Source organism: Harmonia axyridis, chromosome 7, assembly GCF_914767665.1.
Source record: "Harmonia axyridis chromosome 7, icHarAxyr1.1, whole genome shotgun sequence".
Classification (NCBI taxonomy): Eukaryota; Metazoa; Arthropoda; class Insecta; order Coleoptera; family Coccinellidae; genus Harmonia; species Harmonia axyridis.
This window is the reverse complement of record NC_059507.1, coordinates 27354301-27377278: the sequence shown is the minus strand read 5'-3', so window position 1 is coordinate 27377278 and position 22978 is coordinate 27354301. Positions and strand designations below refer to the sequence as shown.

The 22978-nt window shown below is 33.8% G+C and overlaps 1 protein-coding gene across 6 annotated transcripts in view; it reads left to right on the top strand.

Annotated features, from left to right (window-relative positions):
* The window catches only part of LOC123684724 (mucin-17-like), a 50869-nt gene extending 27891 nt beyond the window's left edge, over positions 1–22978 (top strand). The window contains exons 3-15 of one of the 6 annotated variants that reach the window (XM_045624107.1): positions 4044–6029; positions 6241–6381; positions 12125–12481; positions 13443–13586; positions 14954–15085; positions 15408–17816; positions 18175–18468; positions 18972–19850; positions 19918–19965; positions 20054–20392; positions 20458–21225; positions 21766–21897; positions 22406–22978. In XM_045624107.1, the coding sequence (XP_045480063.1) occupies positions 4044–6029; positions 6241–6381; positions 12125–12481; positions 13443–13586; positions 14954–15085; positions 15408–17816; positions 18175–18468; positions 18972–19850; positions 19918–19965; positions 20054–20392; positions 20458–21225; positions 21766–21879 (7611 nt within the window). In that variant the 3' untranslated portion in view covers positions 21880–21897; positions 22406–22978. Of the gene's footprint in view, positions 1–4043; positions 6030–6240; positions 6385–12124; positions 12482–13442; positions 13587–14953; positions 15086–15407; positions 17817–18174; positions 18469–18971; positions 19851–19917; positions 19966–20053; positions 20393–20457; positions 21226–21765; positions 21917–22405 lie in introns of all 6 variants that reach the window. The other 5 variants (XM_045624109.1, XM_045624105.1, XM_045624106.1 and 2 more) reach the window with 5 other exon arrangements.

Below are 22978 nucleotides of genomic sequence, written 5' to 3'. Positions count from 1 at the left end.
TCGATGTTGCATCAGTATAACATATAACATATTGCAGAATTGAAAATAAAATGCAAAAATGGAGGAACTTAACAGATATCTTCAATAAAAAAGTGCTAGGGTCAGTCTGTCCCTGGCGGTCTTGAAGACTTATGAGGAAATTATTGGAAATAAATCATAATTAATAATGTGGAAAGGCTAACGAGGAGATTGTGCATAAAACGAGGAAAAATAATAAAGACATACCATAAAGAAGAAGTGCTAACCGTAGACACGTGTTTCGGGGCTTTCGGCCCTCATCAGTACGGTGAAAAGTTGTTAGGATGAGCAACACTTAAAGGACACAACAAACAAACGGAGTCAACAACAGAAGCCAGCCGTCCATTTGTGGTTTCAGCAGGAATACTCAATGGGTTTTCGGGCAACAACCAACACCATCACGTGGGAAGCTATAGCTACCTGCGTGACATCCGAGTCCAGGAACAATAATAATGTGGAAAGGCTAACGGGGGAAATATTCGTAAAACAAGGAAAAAGAATAAGAACATACCCTCAAGGAGAAGTACTGACCGTAAACACGTGTTTCAGTATGGTGAAAAAGTGTTAGGATGAGCAACACTTGAAGGAAACAACAAACAAACGGAGTCACCAACAGTGATGTTGGTTGTTGTTGCCCGAAAACCCATTGGGCCTTCCTGCTGAAACCACAAATGGACGATTGGATTCTGTCGTTTTAACTCCGTTTATTTGTTGTTTCCTTCAAGTGTTGCTCATCCTAACACTTTTTCACCGTACTGATGAGGGGCAAAAGCCCGAAACACGTGTCTACGGTTAGCACTTCTCCTTGAGGGTATGTCCTTATTCTTTTTCCTTGTAGGTATTCTCAGCCGACAGCCACCAAAAAAGTTTTGTGATTTTATTATGATTCCGTAATTCTTCTTGACTTGATTTGACTTCTTGAATTGATTCATGGGAGCAACCTAGTCATCCCAATTAGCTTATACACAAAATAATAGATTTCCAAAACTACCAAAATCTACCAACAGATTTCTGCCTACTAAAACTACGACTCGTGCATATCAAGCTCAAGTAATACCAAGTAGCTGTATATCAAGGGAAGCAATAAATATCTCAAATCAAGTCAAGTTCAAGTATGTAATTTGTCTCGAGTTTGATTTTCAAGTCATGTAGTTGGTTGAAATATCAAGCTACTTGGCTTGATGAATACATACTTACGATATCTACACTGGTAGAGACTAATTGGAATAGCTTGATAGTCCTCAGAATCAGATTATTTTGGGTTTTCAACCTAAAGATTGAAGTAATCTTATGTCGAGAAAGAAGATGTCTTCCGCAGTTGTAGACGAAACGTGATCATCAAAAATCGATTAAAATACGTCTAGAATGCCCGGAATTATACAACTTCATTGAACAATCCTCCCGTGAAATTATATTAGCTTGATTAAATAAATTAATTAAATACATTGAGTCTACCCCACTTCACTCATTGTCTGCTCTTTCTTTTTATTTCCATTTTTTTTCAACCTAAACTGATTTAATAATGGTCTTGAACGATTGATAGTATGCTACAATAGGTATGTGGCTGGTTAGAGTGCATCCGGAAGTTCTTATTCGAAATGTTGCAGAATGATCTGGTTCTTTTTGGTTTTTGCGTCCTTTTATCACACTTCATGGCGTTTTTAGATTTGTTGGTATAGTTGCAAGTGGTGATTTTGCATTTCTTACGGACCAACCTCTGCCGAATTCGCTCATTTGCTACTGATTTTCACTGATGTTAGGAACAAATAATACACTTTCATACTCGACATTCTAAAGTGAAAACATCAAAAAATTAAACGAAATCTAGCAGAATATACACCAGATGTTATATACATTATCATCATCATCAGAGATTCTATATAAATGACATTTTATTCCAATGCTTTCTCTCAAGTTTGGCACGTTTTTACCCAGTTTAAGTAATAGTTATATCTCTTTGTGGTGTTGAATTGTAAAATTATGGATCTTTAATTTAGATGCCCCTATATGGTGGAATGTTTGATGCCGAATAAATGCATCATCTAATGATCTAAATTTATGAAGATTATTGCCATAAACCTGATGGCGAGTGATATTTCTATTTGTGGTTTCATAGTAATGAATATTCGACAAAATTAATTAACATGTTTGACCTTCTAATGTTGCATTTGACCCAAAATGATAGGTATTAAATAAACCTCGTGGACCGATTAATCGTTGTAATTCGTCAAGGTCTCTCAATTCGAAAGAATTTTTTTATGCGGATGGTTAATTTGGAGAAATATTTATCAAGGATTGAATTCTGAGAAGACGATGGTATAATATAAATAGGCTATTTTCTGTCAATTATAATGATATAAAGTCAACAAGAAGGTTATGTTCAATGCTCATATTCTTGCAAATCCATGAAATGTGGATACGGTAGTTTTGTCTTGTGAATCGAGCGAATTAATTAACTATTAGTTCAACGTAGCGCACTTAAAGTGAGAACTGTCCATAATAGATTTAGTTGAGAATATATGGAAAATGGCCATAAAAAATGTATTTCTCTATTTCAGTATCGTAATGAGTTCCTTACAGTTCTAAAAACATTGATGTAATGAACTCATTACAGCATCGTTTTCAGTTATATTTTTCGTTTTGTGGTTGTCTATACCGACTTATCAAATCCTATCAATTTTCAACAAACGTCAATAATTGTCAATATAATATAATTTGGATATCGTGAAATTATTTGCAACATTATTCGCAATTTCGCTTAATTCTGGGGGTGTTAAATCGATTTCTCAGACGTAATTCATGAATTTAATGCGTAATTGTGAATTATTTTAAAATTCGAAATGTACGATTCATATTCAAATTCCGTTACCTGTTAATTTTCGTAACAGCCATACCGACTGTCAAGATACAATACAAAAGTCACTAGGATGTTTAATCCGAAGTTTTCATTGAATTTCGAAAATATTTCATAAAACTTGACTGAAATAGAGAAAATATCGTCTAATACTCGTTGCAGAAGGCAATTCCAACACTCATGCGTTCGAAAACTCGCTCCTTTGTCGCTCGTTTTTGAATTTCGCATTCGTGTTGGAATAGGAGCCCATTCTGCAACTTGTATTAGAATTTTTGAATTCCTATTCAAATTAATAGAATATTTCCATGAAAATCTTTTAGTAATTTTTTGTTGAAAAATATTGGTAGAGTTCCAAGGACCAACATAGAATTATGAAATATATCTGTGTGAAACTGGCATATTCCAACACGATTCTGTTCTACAAGGTATGGCAGAATGAAAGGAACTTGTTTTAGAATAAACTATTCTCTAATTCTGTGGTTAATAGGTTTATTTTGCCACATCTTGTAGAACAAAATTGTGTGAGAATATTGTAAATTCGCACAGATTTCATGATTATATTTTGTTATTATTCATTTATTTATTACAGACAAGGAATACAACAGACTATTTAAAGTCCACTACTGCATTCACAAATATCTACATAATATGTTGGTATTCGGAACTATCCTGCCACGAATTTATTTTCAACTCTGAAATTTGTGATTCAGAAAGCTCATCTACCAATCCACATTCTTCAATGCAAAAATCACTGAACGATATCCATGGGAATATTTCATGTTTTTCAATAAAAATTCAGTGAATTAGAGAAAATAATGTATAATACTCGCACAGAAGGCTCATACTACCACTAGTTCATTCAAAAACTCGCCACATCGTGGCTCGTTTTTGAATTTTGAACTCGTGGAAGAATATCAATGCCTTCTGCACTTGTACATTAAATAACTATTATTTAAAAAGTAACCGATTTGATAACTTTTTTTTAAATAATAATATTGTTCAAATTAAAGGCACTAAATCGAACGAAGAGTAAATTTACCAAACAGTAAAGTATTAGGTATAAAGACTCTATGCGACGGAATCAAGTCTGATTTTCATCAATGCATGAGTACAAATATAACCTAAATAATTGTTAAATTGTTTTTAATTCGAAACTTTTCTCTTTTTCCAGAGGCAAGAAGCGTCAAATTCAGATCCTTCACCAGTACGAGGACGAGGAAGGTCCAGATTTACCAACACAGAATCAGAATATTCACCCCCGTCAGAAACATCAAATAGAAGAATACCTTCTAGAAGAAGACAAGATACTCGAACCGCTGCACCTGTAGAAAAACCAAACTATCCTGTACCCCTATCGTCAACTCTAAGCTATGCTGTCCAAGAAATGGTGGATGAGGGTGGTGCTACACCAAAACTGAAAGCACTTCCAGAACCTAACTTCGAACCTCAGCACAGTTCTTCAAAATCTATGGAAACTGATCCCCAATTCGCAGAAGGACCTAACTCAGCAGAATCTAGCGTAGAAAAGTTTTCTGAAGAACAAGAAATTCCGACTGTTAAAGTTGGCACTGATAAATCTTCCTTATTCAGAGAAGATTTAGAAGACATCCAGCCAAAAGTGAATGAAAAAGTTGTACCTATTACAAGGAACAATGTGAGAAGTAGTGGAAGTAGAGAGATGGAACGAAGATCTGATGTGAGAAATGGGGCCTCCAGATCTGGAAATGAAAGAGGATTTAGAAATGGCAACGCTAGAATAACAAACGATAATATTATTCCTAACTCTAGAGGTGGTTCTTCCCGTTCAAGGAATGAAAATACATATACTTCATCCAGAAGATCGTCTGTAATTGAAGAGTCAAGAGCACTTCCAAAACAAGATTCCTTTAATGAAGTACCTCCTCTTAGAGACGATAATCCAAGTCTTGTAAACAAAATATCCGATCCCATCAAAGACGAGGCTGAACTGAGAAAAGAAATAGTTAGAAACTCAATGCCCAAACTACCACCTCCAATTGGTATACCCGAAATTCTGAGTCAACCTCCACTCCCTAAGAAAACTATTAAAAAAACCATAAGAACTAGACTCAATACTAACTCAAGAAATGAGGAAGTTTCCATACCACCAAGAGGAAGATCTAATAAGAATGTTGTAGAAAATTTCGAATCGGTTCCTAGAGTTTCTCCTAGAACATTAGAAGAATATAGCGCATCACCAAGAGGACGATCTGCCAGTGAAGATACGCAACAGGTGAGGAGTAGAAGTAATACTACTCCAAGAAACAATGATGCAGTCACATCAGGCAGATCAAGAACACGGGCAACCAGAAAGCCTGCTGAAGTAGTACCACAAACAGTTACTATTCCATCCAGAAGAAATGGAAGGAAAAGAGCTGATTCACCATCTACAACAAGTGCACCAGCTCCAAGAAGAGCTTCATCCGTTTTCTCAGCAAAGGAGGAAACACCTTCAATCAGATCGAGGACTGGTAGAAAAATTGAAGCAGAAGTGCCGAAATCACAGTTAGACCTGACACAGAACTCTAGATCTGTGAGTAATAGAGGAAGAAGTAGAGGAAGTTCAGTAGCTCCAGACCAAGTGAGCAGTGGTACTAGTAGAAGACAAACTTTCAGATCTAGAAACGAAGATCAGGTTACGAGACCTTCACGTCAAAGATTCAATGCTGGATCCCCTTTAAATATAGACGAATCTAAACTGGAGGTCCTTCCTCTTTTTGAGGGAGAGACAAAAATCATTTCCGACTCTGGAAGAAAACCAAACCAATTGGATGAACTCATTCATTCAGCTACAGAAAGTGAGAACAAAGTGATAAATCCACCTGCTTCTACGATACCATCGATTTCTACGCGTTCAGATGTTTCCATCTCGAGTAGGGTATCAAGTATGAAAGTTAGGAGAAAACCGCAGAGGAAGACAGAAATCAAGGAGTCAGTTGAATCTCAGGTTACAGAGGTTACTTCTAAGAGGACTGTTACAAGAAAACCCATTGCAAGGCCTGGTGGTAAAAGATTGGCGAACAAAAAGTCCTTGGAAGCAAAATTGAATGGACTTACCAGCTCAGAAGAGAACATTAGTGATTCAGATAATTATCCAGCGCCCTTCAAAGCCCTCATCCATTCCAAAAAACAAGTTAAAGTGAGTAACTAAATATTTAATTTGATGTTCATTTGTTTTAAGGAGTTTTCTTATAACTTAGCTTTACGATCTTATAATCTCTTCCTTAAATACTATAATGACTTCTTCAAGATAACAACATGACCTCAATCACCGACAATAAAACATAAGATCATATTCCGTTGGATAACACAATGGATATTCAATAACAATGAACTTGGCGTTCTTTCAGGAGTCAAGGCCGTCTAACGTACCAGCAGAAGACACCAAAACGAAGAAGATCGACAAAATCGTGAGTTCTTCCGAAGCACCCAGATCAGTGTTGGCTTCTCCGAATGTACCATCGAGAACCACGACCTATCCAATAAAATATGTAAGTATTTATTTACTACTTCTTTATTTACCCACCCAACAATAGTTGATTGAAGATAAATGAAACGCAAATTTGTTTTTCATTTCCTTATTACGTTATTTTAAGTAATATGCCATTATCTGTGTTAATGATTTTTTTGATTCACTCACCTATTATTGCCGTTTATTTTACTCTTTTTGAGTGCTCGTTCCCTGAACATATCGCTCTATCATTTTGTCACAATGTAAGTAATTTTCGAGTCAGAAATAGTTTCAAATGATAAGGTTCGAATTCTTGCTAAAACTCAAGAATATCCCCATACAAATCTTTGTTGATTAGTCTTAAATTCTCGAGGGGATTTCAGAAAGATTTTTGAGGAAATAATTATCGTAGTCAATTTTGCTATGCATCTTACTTCGCGTGTGATATGTTGATGATTCCAACTTTTTTGTAACTACTTAATAAACAATTATAATTGCCACTTTCATATTTCAATTCTTCCGTGTGTAGTTGCTGAACAAGATGTGATTACAGTAGAGGAAGTGTTTAGATAATTGATGTAAAATATGAGGTATTCACGCGTTAAATATCAACTCAAATCATTCGAATAATTTTTTTAAAATAGGAGTGTGGGAGATTCAGAATTATATTTCATAACTACTTTCGATATAGGTATATGTACAGGGTAGGCAAATATCGATGTTTTATCATTACAACTTTTGAATCAGAGAAGATTGTCAAAATCTGTTAACCCTTTCTCGTTCTCTTATTCTGAGAAACTAACAAGAGTAGTATTCATTTTCGGCCGCCTTCTCTTGTTTTCGAGTTATAAGCAGAAATTAGAAAAATGGCGATATCGAAAAAAATGTATATCTCCGCTAATGCTGATGATGGAGCTCTGAAATTAAAACATTATATAGGCATTTTTTCACGTAGAATCCACTGGCGTGCTCGTCTTTTTAGCAGGATTTTCAATTACGAAGCTATTACCCAAAGTTAAGGTTTTTTAAATGGGAACAACTAGATTTCTGTGACTTTTTTTTAACACTACATTTTAGTGATTTCAGAAATATACAACATCGTATGGTTTGTGATATCACAATTAGGTGTTCCTTGTTCCTTTTATGATTAAATCAGATCTAATTTATATTTGCGTTACTTCATATCCTATTTGAAATTGATTGGTACTTGTGCGTATTAATTCTGGATACAGGAGACCCATAAAAATAATCTTCTGATGTATATCCATCTCATTACAACTGTATCGATTGAAACAGTTGATCATGTGGATTTTTTCGTTATTTCCTAATCTAATGTGAAATATAAAAATTTATAAAATATACCTAGATTCAAATTTCGTAGAAATTAGTGAAAAGCATAGAAAAATGAGATTGATGGAGAGAGACTGATCTTGTTATAGGAAGCACTTTTTTCTGTGCCCATCAACAGTTGAAACCATAGAAACATTGAGAATTTTAGATGAAAAAAATGTTTTGACCATTTTCTATTATTTATATTGATACAAACAATACGATGGTGTATATTTTTGAAATCAGTAAAAATTAGGCTTTCAAAAAATGACAAGAATGTTCCCATTAAAAAAAAACATAACTTTGGTTCATAACTTCGTTTTAATTAAGAGCTCTATCATCAGTGTTAGAGGAGATATGAATTTTTTTCGATATGCCATTTTTTCTTGCGCTTATGACTGTAAAACAAAATAAGATGGCAAAAAAGGAATTTTACTCTCATTAGTTTCTCAGAAAAAAAAAATTAGATCAGATTTGAAAGTTGTAGTGTTGAAACATCGAAATTTGCCCACCTTGTACAGTATATAAATTAATAATCTCAAATATTCATTTTACCGTAAAAATTAAAATTTCGAAATGATTTATCGTATTGACATACATATATTCATTAATTTCGTATTTCATTCAATAGCACCAATGTTCTAAATCAGCTGAAAAGAGGATATGAACTGACAGCAAATTTAGATTATGTGAAATATCAAAAATAAAAAATATCCCCAATTTTACATAACGGTTCTTTACAACTTCCTATTCTATCAGATATTACAATTTATATGAAAAACACTTCAGAAAACACATCCAGATTTATTGTTTCCTTCTTACTTATAGAATATTTGAACTATAACTATCGAATTATTAAGTCTAGGAATTTGTGTTGAATAATATATGTTGTACCTATTGAATAGACTTGTAACGTTATACGATTTCAATTGCATGAAGGTGTGTGGTTCTCAAGAAATTGGCTAGGAATATTAATTCAGAAAGTTTTCGAGATCGCAGAAGAAATTTTTATCGATTTTTGTATTATACATATTCCATAATTCAAACTATTTTAATATCAGGGAGAAGTTTATACAATTTTTCCCTCATAATTATTGGAAATCATAAACTAAAAATCACATGCTGCAAGGTCAGAGGGTTTCTCAGTTAGTTTCATTTTTCCATAACTGTATTATATATAGGCATTTGCAGTTAAAATATTGGACTTAATATCATTGTCATAATAAACAATTTTGATTGAATGACTAATATTCAATTCAGGTTCAATTAAATAATGAAACAGGATGCGGATTTCGGAGCCAAGAATTACAAGTGCACTATTCAATACATAATAAATTGATACAAACCTCTCAATATTGCAAGTGGAATATTATCATAATGTAAGCTGGACCAATTGTGACCCCAGCTTAATACAACAACTTTTAAAAGAGAAAGTTGTTTCGATTCCGTCCAGCAAACTAGATTTACAGTTCGTGAAGGTACGCTTGATTGGCAAAATGATAAATATAGGTAAGTATGAAATAACCGAATATCATTGCCGTAACCACTTGCAACCGTGCAGCTTTTTATTGTTGACGATTGCCTTCTGAGATAACTGAATTAGTTTTTTGTCACGATAATTTCTGATTGTAATCGACATTATGAATGAATGATCTGTTTAATGAAGATATTACCTATGTATTTTTCAGCGACGTGACAGTCATTCAATCTACAATAGAATGTGTGTGGTTTTTAACACAAACATTTGTGAAAAGCACTAACATGGTTTTAGGAGCTCTTGAGCATTCCATTCACCTAAAATTAGGCATGAAAATGCGAATGATTACTTTACACACCTATACAATTTAAATTTCAACCTGGTTGGAAATATTGGGTAATTTGTTTCGGTATTATGCTTAAATATTCTATGATTCTGCTGACGTGATGATCCATATGGAATTTTGTATCAAGCTTTGAATTGTTATACAGGGTGTCCCAAAAAGACCACGTCAAACTAAAACGGAATGTAGATCAGAATGTGCTCTACCTGATGTGAAAAAATCGTTTATATGAAAGTCTCACAGTTTTCGAGATATTTGGTGTTTATGAGAAGTTTGTTTTTATTCACTTTGAATACATTCTTTCATGCCATAGGTACAATTAAATCCTTTTCTGATCAGTTATTTCCGTGAATATTGTTAAATGACGGCTTCAATTCATGCACTGAAAATTTGCAAAAAATATTATAAAGGTATTCTGAAAAAAAATGTTCGAAATTCTCGTTTTTGGGTGTGCAAAATTAAAGATTTTGTGGAAAATGTGACAAAATTAGTTTTTCACAGAAATGTTACCTTCTCGAAATCCTCACAGATAGGCAACTTTTCGACTAAATATCTAGTGCTTTTTTACACCATCTCAGATCAAATTTGGACAGAAAAACACTTTCTCCAAAACATGAATTTTAAACATTTTTTTTTCAGAATCCCTGTATAATTTTTTGTGCAATTTTTCAGTGCATAAATTGAAGCAATCATTAAACAACATTCACGGAAAGAAAGTGATTAGGAAAGTATTCAATTGTACCTATGGCATGGAAAAATGTATTTGAAGTGAAAAAAAAATTATCATTTTCATAAAACATCAAATATCTTGAAAACTGTGAGATTTTCATATGAACGATTATTTCACATCAAGTATATTCTGATCTACATTTCGTGTCTTTTTGGGACACGCTGTAGAGCTACTAGCAAAATTTTAACTAATATAAGTACTGAAACATTATTTTTTTATTTAATCGATTCAGTCTTTACTTGGTGGAAATTCATATTGATTTGGTAAAAAATAAATATAAACACTTACTACTTTCCACAGATTCTGTGGAAAGTAGTAAGTGTATATTTATTTCTTACCAAAAAATTTTTTTATTTTATGCTTGAATTTTCTATGGTTTTATCAGCTTTTTTTTATTTCTTCTCGAATTTTCTCTAATTCTGGAAAGCGCTCAAACAAGCTGTTGTGCAATCAAGTGGTTTCAAACACTTGTGTTTCACGGAGCAATCACCCAACCAAACACATATTTGAAAAATGTGTGTGAAATTTTTTATTATATAGCTACACGTGAAATTTTAACATGATCGGATATATCATGAAATTGAATATTTGATTTCGTCCAAATGTCTATAATTTTCGAATTTTGAGCTGGAAATGGTTTCAAACGATAAGATTCGAGTCACTGATGATGAATCCGCCCCCAAAATCGATTATATCTGTCCGGTGGTATATAACTTTAGAACTTTAGAATTTCCAGGATAGATTTGTATTATAAATGCCCCAGTTGAAATTTTTTTTTTTGAATTAACAATTTCTGGAGCCACGCATAATTTTAAGCTTATCTCATCATCAGAACTATAATAAAATCCAAGTAGATTATTAAAAAAAAAACAATCAATGTTTCCAAATTGATTCTGAATTAGATCGGCTTGAAATTTTTCCTGTATATGAAGAATAACTATTACAAGCTTTTTTCAAAATTTCGTGTATATAGCGTGACGCAAATCGAAGGAAATTGAAGAAAAATAGTGGAAAACAAATTTCAAATCGTAACAATGGGAAACGAAAGGTATTAACATCTATGGATCTTACCTGGACAATTTCCGATTTGCAAATGATATTGTCCCAAGTCCTGATTAGCAGTGATGCCCAAAAACTGGCCCAAATGCTCAAAGAGTTGGCATACGCTACGGAAAAGGTTATTGTCTTAAAAATGACCACCTCAAATACAAAGATATTGATGAGTATCTGCGAAATAGACATCTACTTAATCTTCAAAGTTAACAAAATGTATCTATCTTGGAAATGCAATGATTGGTGGATAGAATGAAGCAGACAGTGGAGTTAAGCAGGTGAATAAGACAGACATGGGTGACTTTTGCAGAACTGGAATATATATTCAAGAACAACAACATACTCGTAAACCTAAATAAAAGTTTCGGGCACCTGTATATTGCCAGTGGCGATATTTGATCTTGAAACAATGGCACTGGTGAAAAGTCCACAAGCAAACTGAGGGTAATGCATAAAGCGATGTAACGTGCAATGCTTGGTTTGAGAAATTGTAAACACGATAAGGCACAAATCTATTACTATAGGTTGTGATATAATGGTCTCAGGATTCATACGATGTTTCTTGAAAAAATTACATAAATATGAATTCCATATCTAAATCAGTAAGTCGAACTTTATCTATCATATAACATCAAAAATTCAAAAAAAAAAAACGGACGAAACAAAACGCTCTGTTACTGGAAAGATCGCCTAAAAAACGCGAATAAAAAGAAAATATATACTCAATTTTTTCTATAAAACCTTATTTTTTTTATAAATACCACTGCTATTTTATTTTTGCTTAACCTTTTCAATTGATTATAGATTACTGTAATGATTCATTTCCTGACTCAAGAGCTTTTGCATTCTAGGGAGGAGAATTGGACAACGAAGTTCGGCCTAAGACTTCCACTACGTCGACAACATTCAAACCAACGAAAAAACGACTGGCTCCAAGTTTCAAAAACCTTGGGTTGAAAAATAAAAAAACAATGGCAGCTTCCGCTGAGAAAATAGTGTCCAGGTCTACTTTGAAACCAACAAAGGAACCAAAAGAAAACAAGTTTCACTCTAAGTTCAATTCAGCCACGAAGGAAATTTCTGTATCAAGTCCGAAACCATTCAGTGCTACCAAAGGCTTATATTCCAATCGAAAGAATAAAGATAATGAAAAATACTCACTCAACAAAACCAGGAATGTTGTTGATATTGGAAGTAACCGTGGACAGGTAATGTAATTTTCTCTAATTCTGTGGCTAATCCGTTCATTCAACCACATCTTGTAGAACAAAATCGTGCGAGAATATATCAGAAACGCACAGTTTTCATGGTTATATTTTATTATTATATGTTGGTACTCCGAACTTTCCGCCACGGCTTTATCTGTCAATTCATCAATTTGCCTTAAAGAAATCAGTTCTGCCAACCAACATTTTTCAATGCAAAAATCACTAAATTATATTTATGGAAATATTTCATTAATTTCAATGAAAATGCAATGAATTAGAGAAAATAATGTATAATACTCGTACAGAAGGCTCATTCTACCACTCGTTCATTCCAAAACTCGCCACTTCGTGGCTCGTTTTTGAATTTTGAACACGTGGAAGAATATCAATGCCTTCTGCACTTGTATTATAAATAACTATTCTATGTTTGTACTCCGAACTTTCCGCCACGGCTTTATCTGTCAATTCATCAATTTTAATCAGTTCTGCCAACCAACATTTTTCAATGCAAAAATCACTAAAATATATTTATGGAAATTTTTCATTAATTTCAATGAAAATGCAATTAATTAGAGAAAATAATGTATAATACTCGTACAGAAGGCTCATTCTACCACTCGTTCATTCCAAAACTCGCCACTTCGTGGCTCGTTTTTGAATTTTGAACTCGTGGAAGAATATCAATGCCTTCTGCACTTGTATTATAAATAACTATTTTGATATTATCAGCTTTCATGAATAGAGGGCCAGGATTTTTTAAGGGGGGCCAAGATTTCCAGGTCCATCTGGTTGAATTGATGTTATATTTTGTGCTCATACGATATTTCAGGGGGGGAACCAAAAATTCAGGGGGTCCTTCGGATTAATTATATTGATACCGATTAGTGGCTTGATTTGTTATTTTGGAATAATTTTTGAAGTGATGTCTACGATAACCTAATAATATAAATGATTTTTTCAGTTAACAAACACTCCAATTCAGAAAAGCAGTCGCTATAGCTCAAAATATAGATCCAGTGGATCATCTAGGTCAGCTCCAAGAACTTCAACTGCTCCACCAGCGTATATACCTACTATACCTTCAGTACGATCATATAGTGCAACGGTAAGTACTTTTTTCAATTATCTTGATTCAATTGTTTCATCCAATGATCCAATTACATTGTCAATAAAACCGATATTGTTGAATGAACCCTAATCATTATCCTGATATGAAACCAATAGACGAAAAAAAACCAATTTTTTGTGTTCTCATACATAATAGAATGGTGCATCTTGTAGATTTTTCTTGTATTAGTTGAAATGTTTGACTTTATTATATCAAGGTACGGTCATGGTCTTATCAACTAACCTCACTTTGTTTCTGCTTAAGGAATATGCAGGGCTATAGAAGAGGTTTTCACATGCTTTTAAGGGAGTCTACTGCACATCTACATCAGCTACACTTCAACGTCATCCCTTTCTTAATACTCATTATAAATATGCACATTGGTGTGGGTACTTATTTTAGGCAGTAAGTATTGTATGTATATGTCTGTATTCTTTATTGGTATAACAAGTTTTCATTCACTCATTTCATTTTCTTCTTATCATTCTTGATGTAAATATTGAAAATTCTTGGTGTTTCAGCTTATGTAGGTAGATATCTAACTCAACAATAAAAATATTTTCTTGACGCGACCTGAAAAGTTAGAAATTTCACGTATGTATATAATTATTAGACGTTTTCAGTGGAAACAGAATTATAAAAAAATTAATGCACTTAACAACTTTTAATACAATTATGTATACTTTTTTTGAAGGCATTACAAAGGGATTACCTTGAAAGAATTTTAAATTTTGATTCTAATAATTTCAATGGACTGGCAATATTTGAAAACTGATCTGTTAGGTATTAAATTGTTAGGGATAGTCCTTTACTAAAATTTAAAAGAATAAAAAGTAAATAAATATTTAAAATGTAGGTTCAAGGTTTTTTGTTATAAAAAGTCAACATAGGTACCTACTGCAAATCTACGTAGGTCATTCCTACCTAACAGATGTGTATCAAAAAGATTTGAAAATAATCGAACATCAATGAGCGGTATTATTTTTGGTGTTAGTTGGAAAAACGTGAGTATTCCCTTTCACTTTGATTTTAAACTAGAATAGAATATAACATACTAAGTCATATTTTAGTACTAAGGCTATATAGGAAAAAGGTGTACCATTTTATTTTTGTATCAGATTTTATATAATTTTGTAATAAAATTTTCTTAACGTATTTTGAAGCACATTTCATTACTAATGTTTCCACTACACATTTCATATCTTCCTTTTCCATTCATATTTCATTTCTTTTCTTCCTTTTTGTTTCATATTTTATTTTTTCCTTCTCCATTATTCAACATCCTTCACAACTTTTTCCATTACAAGACAAAAATATCAGAAGTCGGTATCGAAATACAGGTGAATATTCCTAACACATTTCAGGCAAAGCTACAAGAAGATCACGATCTAGGAATAGAATATATAACATTCGATATTCCAAATCGAAGCATATCGTCAGCTAACTTGATAAAGGGAGATTATCCAGGTTCTGAGGATACTAATTCTAACTCTTTGGTAAATATACCTAGTGCTACTTTAGAAAGAATACATCGAGAACTCATTGAATTTCATCTAGATATTTCGTTTCAATTTTGATGACAATACTCAAATATACCGCTCTATCTAAGAAGTACCGGGAATTAAACCCAAAATATGTTTTTTCAGTCCAAATTTACCACAAAACCAGTATTTTTTGGCAAATTCTTCAACATTTTTACGGCTTAGGAACATTAAATCCCATGTGGGATTTTAAATAAAGAAAACATGTCACGAGAATTGTCGTCAAGATTTCCACCACAAAAATTTTTCATTAATTCCTTAATTTTAACATTCCAAGGACCCCAAACAAGCAAAAGGCATTCAAACTACGGAGAAACCTGTATCCATCATAGAGAGAATCATAAATTCGATAACTGGAATAAATATAACGACAGAGCCAACGAATGTCAATTTCGTTTCTCCCTCATCACCAGAGCCGACAAAGAGCTCAGCTATTCTTAGTCTGGCGCCAAAGAAATCTATCGAAAAATCATCAAGAACAGACGACTCGACACAACAAAAACTCAAATCGAACAAGCGAGACGCTTCGACGAGCGAAAAACCAACGACAATCATACAAAGAATATTAGATTCGTTATCAGCTATTCAGGCTACTACTACTGAAACAACCACAGTTGTTACGACAGACAATCCAAAACAAGTAGGTACCAATTTTAACACTCTGAGCGCTATAACCACTACACCTAGTCAATTAGATTTAGAAATTGCATCTTTTTCTTCAACACCGGCACCTAGCACTACTATGAATCCACTAGTGGTACTTGATACCATATCAGACGAGCAAGTATTGCAGAAGCGAACGATCGGAAAACTCTTGGACATTTTAAATTCTTTAACAACCCAACATCCCGACTCTACTAAACTCCCCGAACCAACTAAATTGGTTTATGTGACTCCTAAACTTTCTAACTATATGTACGCTACACCTTCTGTGACTCCTTCAGTTACTTTGAAATCTTCCACTGGTGAAAATTCTAATGAATCTTCTTCTGAATCATTCACATCTACACCTGAAGTTAACATGACTGGTACCACCACTACCGACCTATCAGAAACAACCACAACTATGTCTTCAACGGCTGATGCACCTTTATCTATATCATTAGATGTATCCACTTCACCACAATATATAGAAGATAACATACTCTTTTCAACCACACCAAGAAGTCATCCGATTATAATGAATATCAAAAGCCTTCTCGCTCTCAATGGTTTCTCTACTACATCCACTCCAACTAGTACTTCCACAAATAGCTTTACCACAACTAGAAAAACGACATCAGAAACAATAACTTCTGAAATACCAACTGCAACGTCTCTTTTCACTCCTGCTATGAGCACCACTCTGAAACCATTGACTACCACAACTTCAGAAACTACTACTACTTTGATGACTAATACACCATCCATGACTACTAGTATTACTACCACATCTTTCCCAATGATGAAATCTTCTACTGAAGAACCACTTAATACTTCAGTAACTACCATTACATCAATGGAAATGACTTCAAGTACTGCTTCACTTCCAAGTACTACTATTTCCATATCTTCAACAAATGAAGTACCAACAATTTCATCGACAGATGATCCTTCAATTTCAGTTGAAACGTCTACAGTACGAGAAAATACAATATTAACAGAAGGTTCCACTGAAAAAGGAATTGATATCCCTGAAGGAACTACTAGTCAATCTAGTACAGAAAATATTTTCTCATATTTCTCGACCATACCAACATTTTCTAGGTTTGAAGTAAGTCCAGATAGCGTATCTATATTTTCTGCTAATGATTTAATTTCGAATGCTATCACGCCTGATGATTTTTTGACTAGTACTATTTCCATCCCTGGAAAAACTCAGGATAGTTTTTTGACGACTGGAGGAATCACTGATTCGACCTCAGATGACAAAGACTCACAAAATACATTTGAAACATCTACAAAAGCAACAAATTCTCCAATTGGATTTGATTCTTCTACTATTCAAGGAAGAATAACAAGTACACCAACAGTAACTGTTCCAACAACTAGTTCAGATACTCAGCAAACAGCCTCTGAATCTACTACATTACCAACTGAAATAAATGCCACCACAATTTCAATGACAGGTTCAAATGATCAGAACACAACATCTGAACCTTCCATATTACCAATTGACACAACAACTATCACTGTTACAACGACTGGTTCAATTGTTCAGAATACAACATCTGAATCTACCACATTACCAAATGAAAACAACACAACCACTTTTTCGTCTGTAACCACTGTTAATACTTCTAACACACCGTCTTCTACTACCACACCTTCTATTGCCAATGGTACCACTCCTGTTTCTGGACGTATGGGAAAATTGCTGCAGAATGTAGAAGACGAAGTATCGAATAATATTGATACTTCATCTATGGGCCCAGATTACTTCATATTCGCAGTATTACCGAATAACACAATTTTAAGAAAAAGGCCTCTTGTCTACCCTAAAGAAACACCATTTGTGATTGTTGGAGTGTATCCTAACAATACTGTCATTAGAAAGTACCCAAATGGTACCCTTATTCCAATGGAACCTGTAATAAGGGTAAGCGGTTTCGATACTAGAGCAAATCCTCCACCTTTGCAAGATATAACAAGTAACCAAGTAACACCAGACCAAGGCAACGAAATGGATAACCCCAATATTCAAATGGTATTTTTATTGACGATAACTTTTGGTTCTGGCTTCACAGCTTTTCCATCTTATGGTCACCTGACACTCCTTTAATTGTTTTGTATTCTTGATGCACTTTATGTGTTGTAAATAATGAATGGGTGATAAGTCATAACTAACTCTATTTTTAAGAAGTTGGAACGATCAGGTGACCAGCAAATTGGAGTGCAAATGTTTTTCAATTCTATGCAATTATTTCAGTTTTTGAAATTTAAAGCTTATAAGAAATTAGTAGAAACTCCAATTTGTTGTAACTCTTCGCACTAGGCCATTAACATCATTAACGGTTGATCTCTAGCCCAGATCAATATTTGCTTATCCAACTATTCACTTATAGGTGAGCACAACCCTCTCAAGTTCTGTAAATAGTATGAATACTACCACAAATAAACCAGAAACTATACCAACCACTGCTGGGATGACAGCTCTAATTGATTCAACAACTGTTGAATCTGTTACTAGAGAAGAACCATCTTCTAATACTGTCATTCCCGACAATGTAATTAGCAGTTCTACACTTGCTCCTTCCACAACTTTGCCTTCGTTATCAGAATTGCTTAACGGAAAAACTGTCCAAGCCTATAATAGCCTTGTAAATAATACACCCCCTGTTCAGGAATCAACAACAAAGGTAAGAAATCAGACGAATCAGAAAGATTTTCAATTACCTTGTAATTGAACGAGACGATGCTTGAGTGGTTTTTATTGAAATCAAAGCCTTGATTGTCACGAGCATTTGGAGAAAAAGATGCAGTTTCGGAACTTCATTCCATGATGATTTCAATAATTTCGAACTATCTTTTTAACAGCCCACCACGGAGATTATCAGTTTGGAACAACTTTTATCTCAATTGAAAAATAATAAGCCTTTGGAAACATGGGAAGACAATAAAATTGTCGAAGTTGACAACAAGGCAAGGTTTTTTAATGATTTCCAAGAATAAAAGATTCGTACGATTGATCAAATCATTAATATTTCCTATTTAATTTTCAATCAAATCGAAAATATTGTATCAGTCCATAGTGCAGATGCATATAAAATAATTTAAATATTCTGGTCAATTATCACCTGAAGATTTGATTTGATCACTCTTATCTTTTCAATATGCTTACCTTATTTGAGTTCATTTTTAGGTTGAAGACAACGCAATCGGAAGTTCAACAATTACAGTCCTCCCTACAGTGACTGTTACACCTTTGAGTATTTCTAGTACACCTTCGTTCTTAAGTACATTAATATCAACTCTACAGTCAATAGGAACAACACGGTTTCCTGCTAATCCGACTACACAAATTCCCTTCAGATTCTCGTCGACATATCGGGCACCTTTAACGACAACTATTTTAACTACTACTGCTGCAACCACAACAACATCAATTCCCACTACCACAGCAGTTCCAACTACAAAAAAAATGGAGACAACGACAGAAGGAACAACTACTACTGCAAGAGCAACCACTACAACAGTTCCAACTACAAGAATAGCGGAAACAACGACTAAGAGAGAAAGAACCACCACTACAAGAACAATAACTACAACCGTTTCCCCAATAACTAGTCCTCCTATTACAACTATAATTTCAACAAGTACTCCAGCGGTTATGATGAGTGAGATGGACGATTCTTCAACACCCCCTGCATTCACCAGTAAACCAGCAGTTTCCTCGAGAACTGGGAAAGGACTACTATCTACCACCGTTTTCCCATATTTCAATCCTAGTGACTTCCCTCTATTGTCACTGTTTAGCACTGAAAGGCCTAGAAGAACTAATATCGATTTGAGTAGTACAGTGAAAACTACAACTATACCGACAACTACTACTGTTCAAACATCCACAACTGAAAAAGAAATAACGACTGAGAGTTTAGAAGAACTTTTGAAGAAACCGATAGATAGCATAAAACCTAAAAAGAAGTTGACAGAACAACAGAAGCAAGATTTGGAGATGATAAGACGTTTGGAGCAAGAACAGGCAGCAATATTGAAACAATTATCTCTGCTAACTAATTTGGTGAGTGTTATGACGATAGTTTTTAAAATTGTCAAGGCAGGTTTCTCAAACAAAATTTATTTTCTAGAACTTGAACGGTTTTGGAAATGGACAATCTGGTAATCTAGCAAACAGGGTAAGCCTCATTTCTAGTTAAACGCCTTCAATGACAAATACTCTACTGAACATGGGAACATAGTCAATAAATTGATTTTTTTCTCTAGATTATTTCTCTAGCGAAGGACAGAGATAGTCGAAAAGTTAAAACTCCTAGAGCCACAACAACTCCAAAAGCCACAACAACTCCAAAAGCAACAACAACTACTAGAGCCACTACTACGACAGAAGTAACAACATTAAAATCAGACGATGAAACAGAAAAGGAAAGAATGAGGCAAATTGAAAATTTGATAAAATTGTTGAATATGAATGGAGTGACACCATCTCCACAGAAAGAAACAACGTATGGTACATCTAATGATGCTATTCTTGCTGCTCTTCTGAAGGAGAGAGGCATTGGCCCATCTACTCCTAAACAATTAGCAAAGCAATTGGATCAATCGGTAAATAAAATCTCTCTTCTAAATATGAATCAGAAAGGATACATCATTAACAATTGTTATTTCAGGGATTTTTCACTCAAAAAGATGAGGTAACAACGATGAAACCAACTAGAAGAACTACAAAAAAACCAAAAGTAACTACTCAAGCTACTCGAGGACCCTTACTCCAACGACTCGGTTGGCTCCTCGATGCAATTGCTCCTCCACCAACAAAAGCACCAACTCGAAAAATTAAACCTACAACTAAAAAACCTAAACCGAAAGTTGTTGACGAGGACATTCTCACCAACGAACCAACACATATAACACCTGTTGTTTCTCCGCCACCTAAAACGCAAAAACAAAACTCATTATCACAGGAAGATATACAAAAACTGATTAAACAACTCGAAGCGATCCAAAAAGATCCATCGGCAGCCAAAAATTTGGATTTGAGCTCTTTTAAGAGCCTTCAAAGTTTGAATAGGGAGAATGTTCAAGTGTTCATGCCTGGATCAAGCGGAGTATCTGAAAGAGAAACAAGACCTGTGACAAGAGCAATTTCTCAGAGGAAGAGAGTAACAACTACTGAAACAACGACCAAAAGTAGGAAATCGGGTAGTAGAGCTGTAAGGACTTCAACAATTTCTCCTGTTTCCGTCAGTAATAGTATATCGGACGATATTGAGGATGAAACTCCAACAACGAGAGCAAGACCAACCCTTCCTCCAGTCAGATTGAGACCAGTTAGTGGAGTTTCTGATGAAGCTGGTTCTATGGTGAGAGGTAGACTTCTGAGCGCAGCAGTTAATGTAACTAGAGCCATTTCTGGTTTCTTGGGGTCAGCATTTCAGGTAATTCGATCTTTTCTGTATTCGATTCTTGATAATATGAAATTGCATCATTTTTTTCAATCGAAATAAAAGAAGAAGAACTCATTCCACATAAAACAAATAAACCATATTTGTTCCTCTCATTGAGAGCTTCTTAAAAATATAATACATTTCTCATTAATTTTAACAAAAGATGCCACAATATGAATTCTTAAGCAGAGAAATTAAGTGCCAACATACTGGAAGGAAAAACGACCAAATATTTTCGAATATTATAAACTTTGAAGTGAGATATCCTTCTCCTTCTGAGATTTTATAATACTCTCAGTTACTTTGAACTCCGCTAGAGGGTAGATATAATTTTAGAAGAAAATTTAATACTAAATATCCCACTTGAGCTTTTTTTTAGATTTATAATGTTTAGATATTCCAACAGTAAAGTTTCCAAATCAACTTTCTATAAGAATTATAGGTATATGAGTTCAATTATCGTCAAGTATCGACTGAATCTATTCCAATATGCAATTAACAACCAATCTATAATAAAGCGGTTTTTTCTAGGATGCAGTAAAAAGTTTAGGCAGAACATTATCCAGTGGATCTTTGAATTTTGCAGGAAGTAGTTCTATTCCTACAAATAGGGAAGTTCCGTCTATTGACGGAGATTATTCTTAGTCGACATGAACTACAATGGTAAACTGATAAACCCATGGTATCTTCATTTTACATCATCTTTCTTCAGCATGAAGTCATGAAAATCGTCATTTCTCTATAGTTAACTTCCTACTGTGTAGTATTTGATTTCATAATAACAATTCTATAATAAAAAATCTTTATCTGAAATTCGTAGAACCATCGCATCATAAAAAACATTCTATCCATCATAATTCGAATGATTTTTTCATTTCATAACACGTATTCTTCTTTCTTTAGCTCTGTTCCAGAAGGAAATCATTAAATCTGACCAACCAACAAGCTATTGTCATTCAATTAATAATCATTATGTATCATTTAATTGCCATCTTTACATTCTCTGAACCCTAATAAAACTAATCTTGTATTGAAACATTTCGTATGACAAAAGAAATGTATTGTTTTTTGTCACCTACCTTTTTCCATGTTTCAATTAACTCTAACTAAAACTTTGTAAATAGTTTTCGAGAGAGAATTTTTCCACAAATAACGAAGTTACGTTTTTCAGAATGCTGCAACTTCCTTTCAAACCATAATGGGTTCTGGATCAAGAATTGTTGGGAGTGTTGCTAGAGGTTCCTCAGCCAACGTTGCAGATGGCGAATAGTAAAGTGCTATATTATGTAGCTAAGTCCTATTTATTTTACTGATAAGATTTTGTAACTATTTGTCTTTTTTGAGAATACGATTTTCTCATTTTATTTCGTGTATAAGCGGTATTGTTTATAGTAAATGAAATGACTGATAATTATTATATATGCGATGGATGTAAATGATACTGAGTATCAAAGTTGTGAATGAATTTTGTATTTTAATTCGAAGGGGTGTGTATAACAAAAATAAGTTTATATTTGCTCATTTTTTTACAATGATATGTTTATTGTCGATTTAGTAATGAAACCAGCTGAACTAATACTCATTTACTTCAACTGTACATAGAGTTAGTGGAGTTATTAATAAGCTTAGAATAAGCTGATAGTAAAATTTGTAAAAAATGTTGTTGTAGTTGATACAATTGAATTGATTCACTTTATAGAACCATAAAACATCGGCCCAAATAAAGATGATTTATTATTTTTTA